Below are 13323 nucleotides of genomic sequence, written 5' to 3' on the forward strand. Positions count from 1 at the left end.
TGTATAGGAAAAAACACAGTACTATATAGGTTTGGTACTACCCTCGGTTTCAGGCATCCACTGGGATCTTGGGAATGGATTCCCACAGATAAATAGGGACAGCTGTATCCTCACAGTATTCATTTGTCTCACTTTGCATTCAATTCCCAATTCTTTATCATTAAATCTATAATTTCTCTGAGTGAGAGATATTCTATCACTACTTCATATTTGAAGTTTATAAAACCAAACTTGGGACCACTTCTACCTACTTTAGCTCTATTTCTACAAATAGTAATGCACTGGCATTGCCAATGTTTTGCTGGGACTGAAATTTCATGTTATCCTTTGAGTCCCTCCCTCAGCCTAGTCCCACAAATCTATGTCAAATGTCAAGTATTCCTTCTTTCTCAAATCTGTCACTTCCTTTTCATTCCTATTTCAGGCCAAGCTCAGGCACTCTGTGCTTTAAGCCTGGGCACAGTCATGCTACCTGTTCTGGTCCTTCTCCAAGTTATTTCACACAGCACCCCATCCAGTCTTTCAAACCTACCATCATTTTATTACTCTCTACTTTAAAATTTCCAAAGGCTCTTTATTCCCTTTATGATAAAGTACAAAACCCTATGTCTTCTGCAATCTGGTCCACAGTACATTTATAGGACCACAGAACATCAAAACTGGAAGCCTTGAAATCATGCATCTAAGGAAACTAAGACTCAAAAGGGTGTCTTACTCTGGCTAAAATCAAAATGTACCAGAACGTAAACATAAAAACCTAGATCAATATTTCCTAAATTTGCCTGATTATAACATGAATTGCACCAGGATGCATAATATACAGACTGCCAGACCCTTCACCTATAAATTCTGATTTGGTAGGTCTGGGTATGATCACAGGAATCTGTGTTTTTTAAGAAGCACTAGGTGATTCTCATCTTCAGGGAAGTTTGAGGAAACCTGACTGACCTAGATCTTGCAAATCATCTATATATTTTAACTACACCAATCTTATCTTTCAACTACTGTCCTATAAACATTCTGTCCTACCCAGAAAGCTCTATACAGTACCTCAGGTAATACTATGTTTAGTGGTTACATCATTCTTCCACCCCACCCAAATCCCCAAACCTACCCATTCTTTCCTATTTTAAGTGTTTCAAAATCTTTTGGCTGGCTTAATCAATGCTTTCCATAAAACCCCAATAATCAAGTATTACGTAGATTTCATTTTTTTTTAAGTATCCTGCTAAGAACAACAGAATATCCAAGATGGAAAATATGTAAAAAATACAAATTATTAACATAGGTTTTAGCCTGAAAGATAAAAACTAGTTAATCAGCGAAAAAAACAACAAAACAAAACAAGTCAAATTATTTTAAACCCTGAAATCAGTTATCTCTCACTTCCGTCGTACCACTATACTTCACCACCATTGGATGATTGGATGTGTAGCAATCATGGCACTTAATGAGGTGGGGGTAGGGTGGGCAGTAGAAAAAAATATGGATCTAAATATATTTTAAAAAATATACCTAGAGCCTAGATTGGATTCTTTCCTCTACGGTCACACGCTTTTCATAAAATGAGGAAAAACTCATTCCATGTCAGCTTCAGCTTCTCACTGATTTCCATTTAAGTTATAACCTATAATCTACATTAAAATTAGCTGCTGATAAATAAGATACTAAAATATAACTTCATCAATGAATCTGAAATAGACAGTTAGTCTTACCAAGTAAAAAAGCCCCAGACAAGGAGTAAAATTATTAGACCACTATACTTACATACAAAGGAAGGCTCCCCAGAGACATCTGACTAAATCTGACTTTACAGTTAGTACCTAAAAACAAATTTCTAGTACAATATGGATTTATATTGGATCTTAATTTTTCTTGTCACCAAATATCCCTAAATTAGTTCAGCAAATAAATACTTATGATGTTATTAAATGGTCTAAGATTTAAATTATTAATATAGAGCCTTAATAGTTGCAGAGTAGGCCCTGACATAACTTTTCACTCATTTTTAAAAGCTGTATTTATTGTATTATCACTACTATTTTTACTTATCAAAAGAGTGTATCAATTCACCTTTCATTTATATATAATGCTAATGGTCAGAAGGATGAAAAAAAATTCTTCTCTTTATTAAATTCACATGTAAAGAAACCATAAAGGTAAAAATCCAAAGCTGTATTGTTTTCTAATCTTTAAGCTATATCTCAATATGAACTCAATCTTAAACTCACCTTTTCCCCACATTTCCTTATTGAACAATTTTTTTAAAAGATATTATGAAGGTTACTATAATTAGCTCCATACACTGCTTTTAGAAACATTATTACGAATCTTGCTAGCAATATTTTTGTAGAAGGGTATCTTTTTAAAAAATTATAAAACTTGAATGTGGCCAGAAAAGAATTGCTTGTGTGGAGTGTCTATTTGGATTGCTTAACAGCTCTAATAATTTTTAAGATAATTTATTATGTGGCCAGATATACATAGCCTACCAGTTTTTTTTTAATGGCACATCTACATAATACTTTTAAAATATCCATTACAGTCAACATTTTACCACTTACAGGCTTAAATTCTTACACAACGATCCACTGAGATTTGAAAGGATCTAGGCTTTCAAGGGGGAGGAAAGACGACCAAGATCAATGATTGGTTATTACAAGGACAAAGGTTAGTGCCTTAAATATAGACACGCATTACAAATTATTGTGTATATACTTTAATAATTTCAAGATATATGAAAATGTAATCTAATTAAAAGGAGGCTGGTAATAATTTTAAAGGCTCAATAAGATTCTCAAAAGAAAACAGGCTTTTGCAAACGCAGTACCTTGCTACCTATAAACCTTTGGATAGGATTTCAACTATACCAACTCAGCCTTTTAAAAAAATACTTAGTCACAGAAAATACGTCATTATGGAATACAAAAATAGCTATGTAGATTTATCACACCGAAGTGACCAACAGATGAAATATGTTAAAACTGTACTGTTTAAAATGTGCAAGATTAAATAGAACCTAATCAAATATAGGACTGCGAAGCCTAAATCAAATGCCAGTGAAACAGAACAGCATGACATTTTCTCATATATAACCAAATGTAAAAACACATTTGAAAGAGCTGTTTTAATCCTTTACTCTTAAAGCTTTCATAGGTTTCACTTTCAATCCAGAATATATCTAAACTGCAAAGCTTATTCATAGAAATATATTACTGGTCACATAAAAAAACTGAATAGAAGATTAAAAAGCACATATACCCTTGTCCTTCCAATTTTTCTTCTGACCGTCCATCTCTTGTCACGATCTGCCCTCCAGATGCAATTATCAATTATGCATACCAATAGAAAAGCTGTAACTGCAAAAATCTACCCCCTGAGACATGAAATATCCGTTTCCTCTACCGAAGTCTGCAGTCTCCTCTGCTGCACAACTGCAGCAGGGCTGAAGTCACCTGACGTCTTCTGGGTGTGGAGCAGTCTGACGCAGTGCAATCTGTAACTAGGCTACTAATACTCAGGCACTATTGCCTTCCTTCTGTTTATTGTTCTTGTCTTTTGCTAGTTGCTCACACCAAAAGGAGCTACTTTTGCAAGGGGGAGGGGCAGCCTACCAAAAGAAAGAAAAGAGGGTTGTTCTTTTGGCAGTTAACCAAAGAATGTATTTGAAGTACACTTGAGGCCATGTACGGTTTTTGGCTTTGCTTTGAGAGATTGGTAAATTATACCGCTGGTTTTCAGTTTCATTTAAAACTCTAAAATCAGTGGTTACCTGTTAAGGAAAAAATGGACTGATTGCAAAGCTTATTCATAGAAACACATTACTCACCACATAATAATTTTAAAGGCTCAATAAAATTTCTATTCAGAAGATTGAAAAGCAGATATACCCTAGTCTTTCAAATATTTCATCTGCCCTCCAGACACAATTATCAATTATGCATACCAACAGCAAAGTTGGAATAGCTTTTTAGCTTGTATTTCAAGCCTGGGAAATGCTCAGTCTCTTTTTACTTTCTCCTTAAAGCATTCAGCATTTTGCACCCTTTTGAGGGTATAAGCAGAGAATCACAAAGTCAAGTTATTTATGTTTATTTAATAATACATGCTACTTCAATAGAAAAAAAGCTTTTATTCAATTTCAACCATCTCATCTTTCTAATACAATGCTATTTTTCCTTCTCCAATTATGACAATTCAGAGAGTTACAAATATACACTTATTCTGAATTATCCAACTCAACCTTTCAATAAATATCTATTAGACACCACTGCAGGAACTATAATAGACTTAGCTTGAGGAGAAATATTTATGTGCTAATTATATCAATTTGTCTTGGGAAAATGATTCAAGATCAAACTAAAATTTTACTGATAAATACACAAAAAACAAATCTATGTACAGAATTTCTAAAATTTTTGTTCAACTTTATAAAACCGGCATTAATTCCAGTACAGAATATTAATCTTTACTAATGTTCCACAACTGGTTTAATGGATGCTACTATCTGGCTAGGCATATGAAGCAACATATAATGACAAATCACCTAAAATATTTTTAAATGTGTGATATGACGAAGTATAAGATATGCATCCTATGTACAAAAGTACATACTGCTCAACACTACACAGCTACACTAAGATAGGTATAATATATATCCTGAAACTTGCTGTGAAACATGTGGGCTGAAAACCCTACAAAATCCTCAATATCAGAACTGGCCTGAATATCGATAACTCAGTTCTTTCCTTATCTACCTCTCTTACTGTAAACATAAATAAAGCAAAGCTACTTTTAAAGAGAATCCAGTATTCTCAGCTCAAGAGTGAATATTTAACTTTAAACTTTATTCAATGGACCCTTGCATAATGTGATATTTGAGAACCCTGTCACCAAGTCATACCATAGCTGAAAATATCTGGCCTCTCCATGAACAGTTGAAATCCCAAACTATTCAGTAAGTACAAAATATTTCCTAATAATGAATCCCGTAAAACTGAAGGCCAATAAATAGGTTAGCATTAGAATAAAGCATTCAAAAACAGCACCCAAAGAGTTTCAAGTCAGAGATTACTACACTAACAGGAGAGGGGGGAAGAAAGATTTCTTGAGATACGGGTATTTACTATTTAAACTATTTACATCTTCTGGCACTTGTTCAACAATTTAAAAAAATAGTCTGAGAGGGCAAGAATGTGTAATAATATCCATTCATCTAAACATTAAATATACTTAATAGCTCCCCTGGCAGATTAAAAAGGCAAAACAGGAGCCCTGGAAGTTCAACTTTACATAGTGACATCTAATTCTTCAGTTTATTTAGGCTTTGCAATTTAGGCTATTAAGCTTGCAGCAAAAACTAGCTCATATAAATCAACTGAAATTCTGCCCATTTCTTTCTTAGAAAAGTTTTAAAACTAGGGTTCTGTTTGGTAAGCTAAGCAAAAAAATGCTTAAATTTGAAATTTTGATGAGACAAATTTGTTAAAAATATAAAGCTATATGGGCTATGCTTATTGTGAGGATCAAATGAATTGGTGTATGCAAAATGCCTTAGGACAGTGCATGACCAAAAGTAGGCCCTATGTAAGTGTTATTTACCCTTATTATGCTAAAAATAATAGACAAACTACAAGGGACAAGACCCTTACAACACATCTAAGAAATGATATATATTAAGCCATCTAATTCTAGGCAATAACCCAATACCTTTAATTTAAAATCAGAAGTGCCTATACACACACTAATCACTGTTCTTTGCAGTATAGCTGTATTATTCTCTAGCTGAGGAAACCTTATATATGGATAGTTTATAGGTCCTATTCCACATTAAATCCCAACCTCACAGGCAAATAAAGGACATAATCTGTTGTTTGAAAAACCCCAAAACCCCAAGACATTATTTGTTTGCCTTCAAATATTTAACAAAAAGTTTTTCAATTACAATTTTCAAATAGATCAGATACATTCCCCACTTGTCAAACAGCAGTTTGATTATCTGGGACAGGAACCTATCTCCTGTTAAAAGAGAGGATTCCTAAGGAGGGGAAAACAGTAGAGTGCTTTATTTATAATGCAGGTAAATAAAAATGTTGTCTAATTCTAAGTCCTACTGCACATTGCTGGGAAGGGGGAGGGGAGGAGATAGTCTCCTTTTCCTGAAATCAAAATCAGCCATTACACAAAACTTGTGAAATAAACTGTTCAAAGTTCACGTTTGGCAACTCCTCAATGTCCGTATCCCAAGTACCTCCTCCAAAAGTGACAAAAACCAATGAGGAAAACATCCCCAAGTATATCCCTAACTCCTAACCATGCTCTTAAATTTCCTCCATTCTTTCTCTCATATCTCAAATTATAACTATTTTCTTAGTGCACTTACCTCATTAGTAAAAATTACATGACTATATCAATTCCTACTAAAGAATAAAAAAACTCCTTTCTCTATCACCCTCTCATAAATATTGTGTGTGTTTGGTTTGTATCGAAGTGGCAGGATTTCAGACATTAGAAGGCTGTATTTTGGAACAGGCAGAAATATGTAAGCTGTAGGTCTGCCCTTGCCAGTTCTCCTAAGATTCTTCCTTTTCCATTTCTTTCTTTACTCTTCTTCTGAACCCCAGACTGACTCAGGTTTTGTTTTGCTTTGTTTTCTTTACAATGTTTAGAGATAAAAAGAAATAAAGTAGGAAAAGGCAGTCATTTGGATTGAAAGTACTACTCCAACCTGGGGATTGCTTGTATACAATTCTTGATAGCTAAAATAGTTATTTCCACTTCCAGCAATAGAAAACAGCATTTTTTTTTTTTAAATAAACAACTATAGCTACAGGGTAGTTTTGAACTTATTTCAAAATTTAATTCTTCTGAGCTATGAAATTAAACATATGTCTCACTACTGAAAGGTATTACACAGCACGGTTTAATACGCTGTAATATAATGCCCTCTATGGACTAAATTATAGCACTTCAACATTAACTACTGAATTGAACCTTAAGACATGGAGAAATACTTTAGTTTAGAAAATGAATGACAATACAAGTTAAAATGCCCCCCCCAAAAATGAGCATTTTAGAATCTATAAACAATTCTGCATAAGTTGCTAAAACATGAATACTAAAATCCACAGAAAGAAACTGAAAGTGATACTATTAAATGAGAACGAATTTGTATTATAATCTAAAATAAATATACAGATATTCCAAGAGCCAAAGCATTTTTCAATTTGGAGTTAAAAAATTAATAGTCATTAGGCTCTGAAACCTTAAAAACCTTTAAGTTTTCATTAAAGTACACAGGTTTGGGGGAATCCTTAAAGTCATTTCGTAATGTTTATAATAGCATGATTTAAGCATTTGTTTGAGTGCAATATGTCAAGATTCAAAATTCTTTTATAAAGTGATTTTTAGTGTGAAGCAAATATCCACACCTCACTAAATTTCTCTGCCCAACTGAATATATTCCACATGGTCAATTATAGAGTATTCCATAGATCTCATTTTCTATCTACAACACTAGATGGCACCAACACCCACAGGACAGTTGATTGTCCAACCCAGGGCACGCAATCTGGCAGTGTTAATTTTCTGTGTTCCCTGGTGTTCCTGTGTTCCCTAGGATTGTTTCCTGGTACTAGGGAATTAGATCAGAGTCTGTTGGGAATAGGAAAACAACTTCACCACCAAAAAAGCATGTGGGATAAAATGATCTCTGACCAGAATTCAAAATCAATTTTAAATAGATCAGAAATAAATGTAAAAATGAATCTATAAACAGGTAAATAAAATTAGATTTTCCTATATGAAAACTTAAAACGTCCACTGAAATGTAAAGCAAAATAAAAATTTTTAGAAAACTGAGGGAAAGTGTAACATGACAAGAGTTTGCAACCTTTGTGTATAAAGAACTCTCAAAATTAGAGATGAACATCTAAATTTAAAAATGGGCAAAGGTTATGAACAGGCAATTCACACAAAAAGTACAAATAGCCAATAAATATATAGAACATGTTCACCTTCACACACCACTTTAATCTATCAAATTCTTAACGGTTGTTCTTATAAAATGGCAAGTACAGAATGTTTGAAAGAATACGTAAGAAATAAGTCATAGTAAGTGACTCTAGGAAGGAGCACTAAGTGTCCACTTGAGAAAGGAAGACCTATTATCACCGTACTTTTTGAATTTTGTATAACGTGAAAGTAGTATCTATCCAAAACATACATATATATATATATTATATATATATATATATGTCAATAGGTGTTTTCATTAAAAATGCTGATACCAATGTACCTAGGGTTTTATCTCTAGTTATTTATAGGAAAGAATAATTCAGAGATATGTAAAACATATTTAAATATTGAAAGGTTTATAAGAGTATTTAAAAATAAAAAAGTTGAAAACAATCTAAGAGTCCAGCAATAGCAAACTGGTTAAATTATATACCCAATCCAAGAAACACTAAGCATTAAAAAATCATGTGGCAGAAAAATAAAGAGACGGAAATGCTGGCATTTCTAAAATATTAACAATAATTTTGTCTGGACAGTACGATTACAAATTATTTTCATTTTAATTTTTTCTATTTCTCAGATTCTACAATGAGCATATATTACTTCAGATTGCTTCATATACTGTTGCCCTGACTTCACTGATAGCAGATCCTTGAGAGAAATTCCAACTAAAATTACTGAAATTCAAAAAGATTAACATATTTGCCCAAGGTCACACAGCTAATAATTGATAAAGCCAGGATTAGAACTCAGGTCTGAAAATGCCCAAGATATAGTTCTTTTAACCACACTATATTTAGCAGTATCTATCTTTTATGGTAGATAAAATAATAAATAGTTCATATTTATTTTCAATATGTATTAAGCACACAGTAAGCACTAAATGAGTCACTAACATGCCATATATGTTTTAGTAAATATAATACATTATTTTATTAACAATAGTTAGTTTCTAGCTACACTGTTCATTTACTAAGTGCCTTCCAGTTGAAGGTTATTTCTACTCAATTTATTAAACATTTAATTTTTTTCTGAATACTTAAATTTCTTCCTTTTATCAGATTAACTGCTCATTGTCATAAAGTCCAACTAATAATTATTTTAAGTGTCTTAAATATGCTCATAAAAATATTTTTAATCAAAATACTAAACCTTAATATCTACAGTTCTTTAGTGTGAAAGCTCAAAGGCTATAACTTTTTTTTACTATAAGAAAAATGTTTGCCCAGCCAGCGTGGCTCAGCTGTTGAGCATCAATCTATGCTCCAGGATCATGGTTCATTCCCTGTCAGGGCACATAACTGGGTTGTGAGCTCTGTCCCCAGTAGGGGGCGTGCAGAAGGCAGCCAACTCTCATCATTGATGTTTGTATCTCTCTCTCTCCCTCTCCCTTCCTCTCTCTAAAATCAATAAAAATATTTTTTTTAAAAGAAAAATGTTTTAAGTCATGACCACCATCAAAAAAAGCTCTTATTCATGAACACATTTAAAATATATATAAATTTGCAAAGGGTAATTTTTAATTCTTTACCTAGATAAACGGGACCTTTTTAAGTGAGTTCTTCATTATGGCAATACTACTTGGTTATTCCTTGACATCACATAGTTTAAGTATAATAAATAATAAACTTGTAGTTGGTTTACACTTCACTCACCAACAGTTCCAACAGGTCAGCAAAACACAATCTATATTCAGATTATGAAATGAAACTATTTTGTGCATTAGTGGCAAACTAAGCAACCAACAAACATATATTAAGCAATCACTATCATGAAGTCAAGCTCTCGGTGGTCTAGATAGAGACCAGGAGACATTAGCACCTTTCTTTATCAGTGAACCAACATAGCAGTTGTCCATCACAATAGGGTTACTCAGTCTCCACAGGGAGCAACAGAATGTGACCCTCATTCTGATACCCCTACATGTGGAAGACCATGTGAGAAAAAGTATGTGGTAACCAACTTTCTTGACTTTAAAAAAAGTCTTGCATTAATTAATGCCCCCAATACAACAGGTATGTAATAAAAGCAGCTTAGTTACCTGCTAAATTTAGGACTATAACTGCCTATTCCAAAATGGGGAAACTGAGAAGGGGACAAAACCTAGGCTGGAATCCCAGTTCTCCATCTGTTGTTAAAAAGGTCTTTGTGGAATTGTATAAGAGGTAATATAAATAAGAAAGCCCAATGTCTGGAACATTGTAGAAGCTCAAAGTATTGTGCTTACTATATGTACTATGTAACCCTGGGAAAGCTACTTAATATCCCTAGACTTAAGTTCTGTTATCTATAAAATGGTTCCTTCTTTCAGATTATGGTGATGAATAATGTGAAAGTGCTTGGTGCTTAGATTTGCCATAAATGGCAACCTCCCTTTTCCAGGTAAAATGAGAATTCAGGTCATTTTCTCATACTTTCAAAATTTTCAATTTAAAAACCTCCCAGAGAGAAAGCAAACTGAAACAAATTAATCTAACTGTATTTCAAATGAGTATTATACCCACACTAAAGGTGGGAACAAGGGAGAAGGAAGGCCGGACTAATCCAAGTAACTTGTATTTGACAACATAACGTTCAGTCTTGGGCAAGGTTGGGAAAGATTTGCAAAATGATCCTCAATTATTTTATTATGTTTATTATAATGACATTAGAAGGCATTCTAAACTGTTTTAGATATATAAAAGGATTAAGCTAATGAGTAAGTAGAATGGTGGTTTTAGGAACAAGGGTTTTCACTATAGAAGGAACATATATATATGAAATAGAAAGAAATAATCCTCTGGGAATGGACTGAAATTGGAGGTATCTGCGTGAACTCATAATTTCACAAATATGTGTATGTGCTTATGTTTATTTGTATGTATGTACCTATATAAGCGTTTCCTAGCTCTGTCCACTGAAAGGGCTAAAATGGAAAGGAGCATAACTAGTAGTAAGGAGCATAACTAGGTCCAGCTCTTGATCTCTAATACCATTCCCCACTAAGTGGAATCAGGGATCCTTGAAGAAATGCCTGATTCCAGGTCTGGGAGCACAATAGGCATAAGATGCGCCTACATTTTGCTATGTTACAAAGTAAGAAGTGCTTTCCTCTACCCCACAAAAAAGACAGCTGCATGTCCTTGAGCCAACCTGAAAGGGATCCTCCAAATCTGAGACAATTTACAACCAACATAAGTTAGTACAATAATGAATTATAAACCATTGGGAGGAAAACAAATCCATGGATCCATACTGATAATTAACTAATTAACTTGTGGAAAAAGAGGACTCTTGTTAACAGTAGAATGCCAAGGGTTGGTTGACAAATGTAGGAGTGTTGGAAATGAAAAATCATCATTTTGCAACCTTACTGGTAAAGACTGACTCAGGCAAAAATCATCAAGGGATACTAAATCTAGGGAGGAAATTTTGATGAAGAGCAGGATATTTGCATGATCTGAAAGTGTTGCCCCTCAGACTGCTTATTAGCTGTAGGGAGGAAGAAAGACTATACAAGGGACCACCTTGGAAACAGGGACACCTTGACCAGATGTCAAAATCAACCTCATCAATGAGGGACTGATGGATAGTGGGTACCTCCAGATATAATACCATGAGAGGGGCACTACACATCTTCGTTTTGGCCATGAATCCATAACTTCAATATAATCACTAAGAAACATCTGACAAATGCAAAATCAGGAATGTTCTATTAAAAAGTTGAGAGGGAGAAGGGCCTGTGTTCTTCAAAATGTTAATGTCATAAGAGATAAAACCTACACTTGTTTAAGATTAAAGGAGCCAAAGGCAACATGACTGCTAAATGCAAAACTGTAGACTGGATTGTGTAGTGGGGAACACTCTAAAGGACATTATGAGGTCATCTAACATACTGGAATATGAATGGTAAGATTTTAAAAATGCATTGTATCAATATAAACTTATGAAGTTAATAGCTGGACTGAGCTTTATGTAAGAGAATATCATCCCCTTTTGATATATTTACAGTAAAACAGAATGTATATAACTTCCTCTCAAATGGTTCAGAAAAACAAGAATGTATTTTATGTATCCCTACCTAGTTACCTATAGAAAGAGAGATCATAAATGATAAAGCAAATGGGGAAAATGTTAAAGGGTGAATTTAGATGAAAACTACAGGATACTCTTTGTACTGTTTTTATTTTTGCAATTTTAATTTTGGGTAGAAAGACTGATTTTGTAAGAGATGGGCAAGATACTATGATGCAGAATTTGATCCTGTATTGATATTTTTTCATGACAAATTTTATCCAAAAATATCAATATATATTTTGACATGTTATATGAACTGAACGTTGCATGAGAGCAAGACTGTCTTAGTCTCCATCTTTTGATCCTTGGTCTTCACCTACACACTATCACCACCACACTGCTCTGGGCTTCTCAGATTCTTCTTTACTGTTTTCTTCTAAAGCATTTCACTGTGCTGTTTGGAATCTACATTGCACTGTGAACCATCTCCCCTAATCTTCAACTTTACTCAAGACTCCTTCCATTAACTCCCTTCACTAAAACCTAGCTCCTCCTTGAGGATACTGCTTTCCCTGTGAACTCTCAAATAAACGCTGTTTATTCTGTACCCTACATATCTGAAGTAGAGAAAGGGAAGTCAGTAACCTTGCTCATGAATACTACTATCTAGACAACTGTTTCAGAGGCCTTGGGCAAAAGTCTTAGCTATTCAGCTACATCATTCATTATCTTTCCTTACTGCTTCCATCTATCATCCTGCCAGTTGCGTCACAGCCCCTTTACCAAAGTCTTGCCCCTAGCTCCTAATCCTCCTATCTACCCCAAGTCCTGCCATCATCCTGGGTGATTTCATGTGTAAGGGCAATCCAACATCTTGGCCTCCTGGCGTACTTGACTTGACTTCTAGCAACTTTCACACCATTCAAGTTTAGCCCTTGCCTCAAGGCCAAGCCCTGGCTATTAACAACCTGAAATTATAAATTTAACCTAACACACATGATTCTACTTTGACTACAACCTCCTATCAACCACATATTCATATTTATTCCTACTTCTCTTGGTTCTTAGATCTAATCCGGACCTCAAGTTCTTCAGTCTATTCTCTTATCTACGAACTCCCTCTCTTCTCCTCTTTACATTCTTCAACTTAGATAAAATCCATCACTTCAAAATACTCTCTTGCTATTATACTCAACTCCTTTCACTCACTGTCTTTCCATTGGGCCCAAACACAACCTTGAATCAATAAAACCATTTGCCTTCTCTGAACCAGGGCTGTTGGGCATAGTTAAAAGTCACCTTACCACTCAG

The 13323-nt window shown here is 34.2% G+C and overlaps 1 protein-coding gene across 5 annotated transcripts in view; it reads right to left on the reverse strand.

The window, feature by feature from the left end:
* RTN4 (reticulon 4) overlaps positions 1–13323 on the reverse strand; it is a 56350-nt gene that overhangs the window by 27324 nt on the left and 15703 nt on the right. The window contains exon 1 of one of the 5 annotated variants that reach the window (XM_081156756.1): positions 3262–3582. The exons of the other annotated variants lie outside the window; for them this stretch is intronic. Coding sequence (XP_081012882.1) covers positions 3262–3295 — 34 coding nt within the window. The 5' untranslated portion in view covers positions 3296–3582. Of the gene's footprint in view, positions 1–3261; positions 3583–13323 lie in introns of those variants that run through there. 5 annotated transcript variants of the gene reach the window in all.

This window comes from Miniopterus schreibersii (assembly GCF_964146895.1).
Source record: "Miniopterus schreibersii genome assembly, chromosome: 13".
In the NCBI taxonomy this organism is placed as follows: Eukaryota; Metazoa; Chordata; class Mammalia; order Chiroptera; family Miniopteridae; genus Miniopterus; species Miniopterus schreibersii.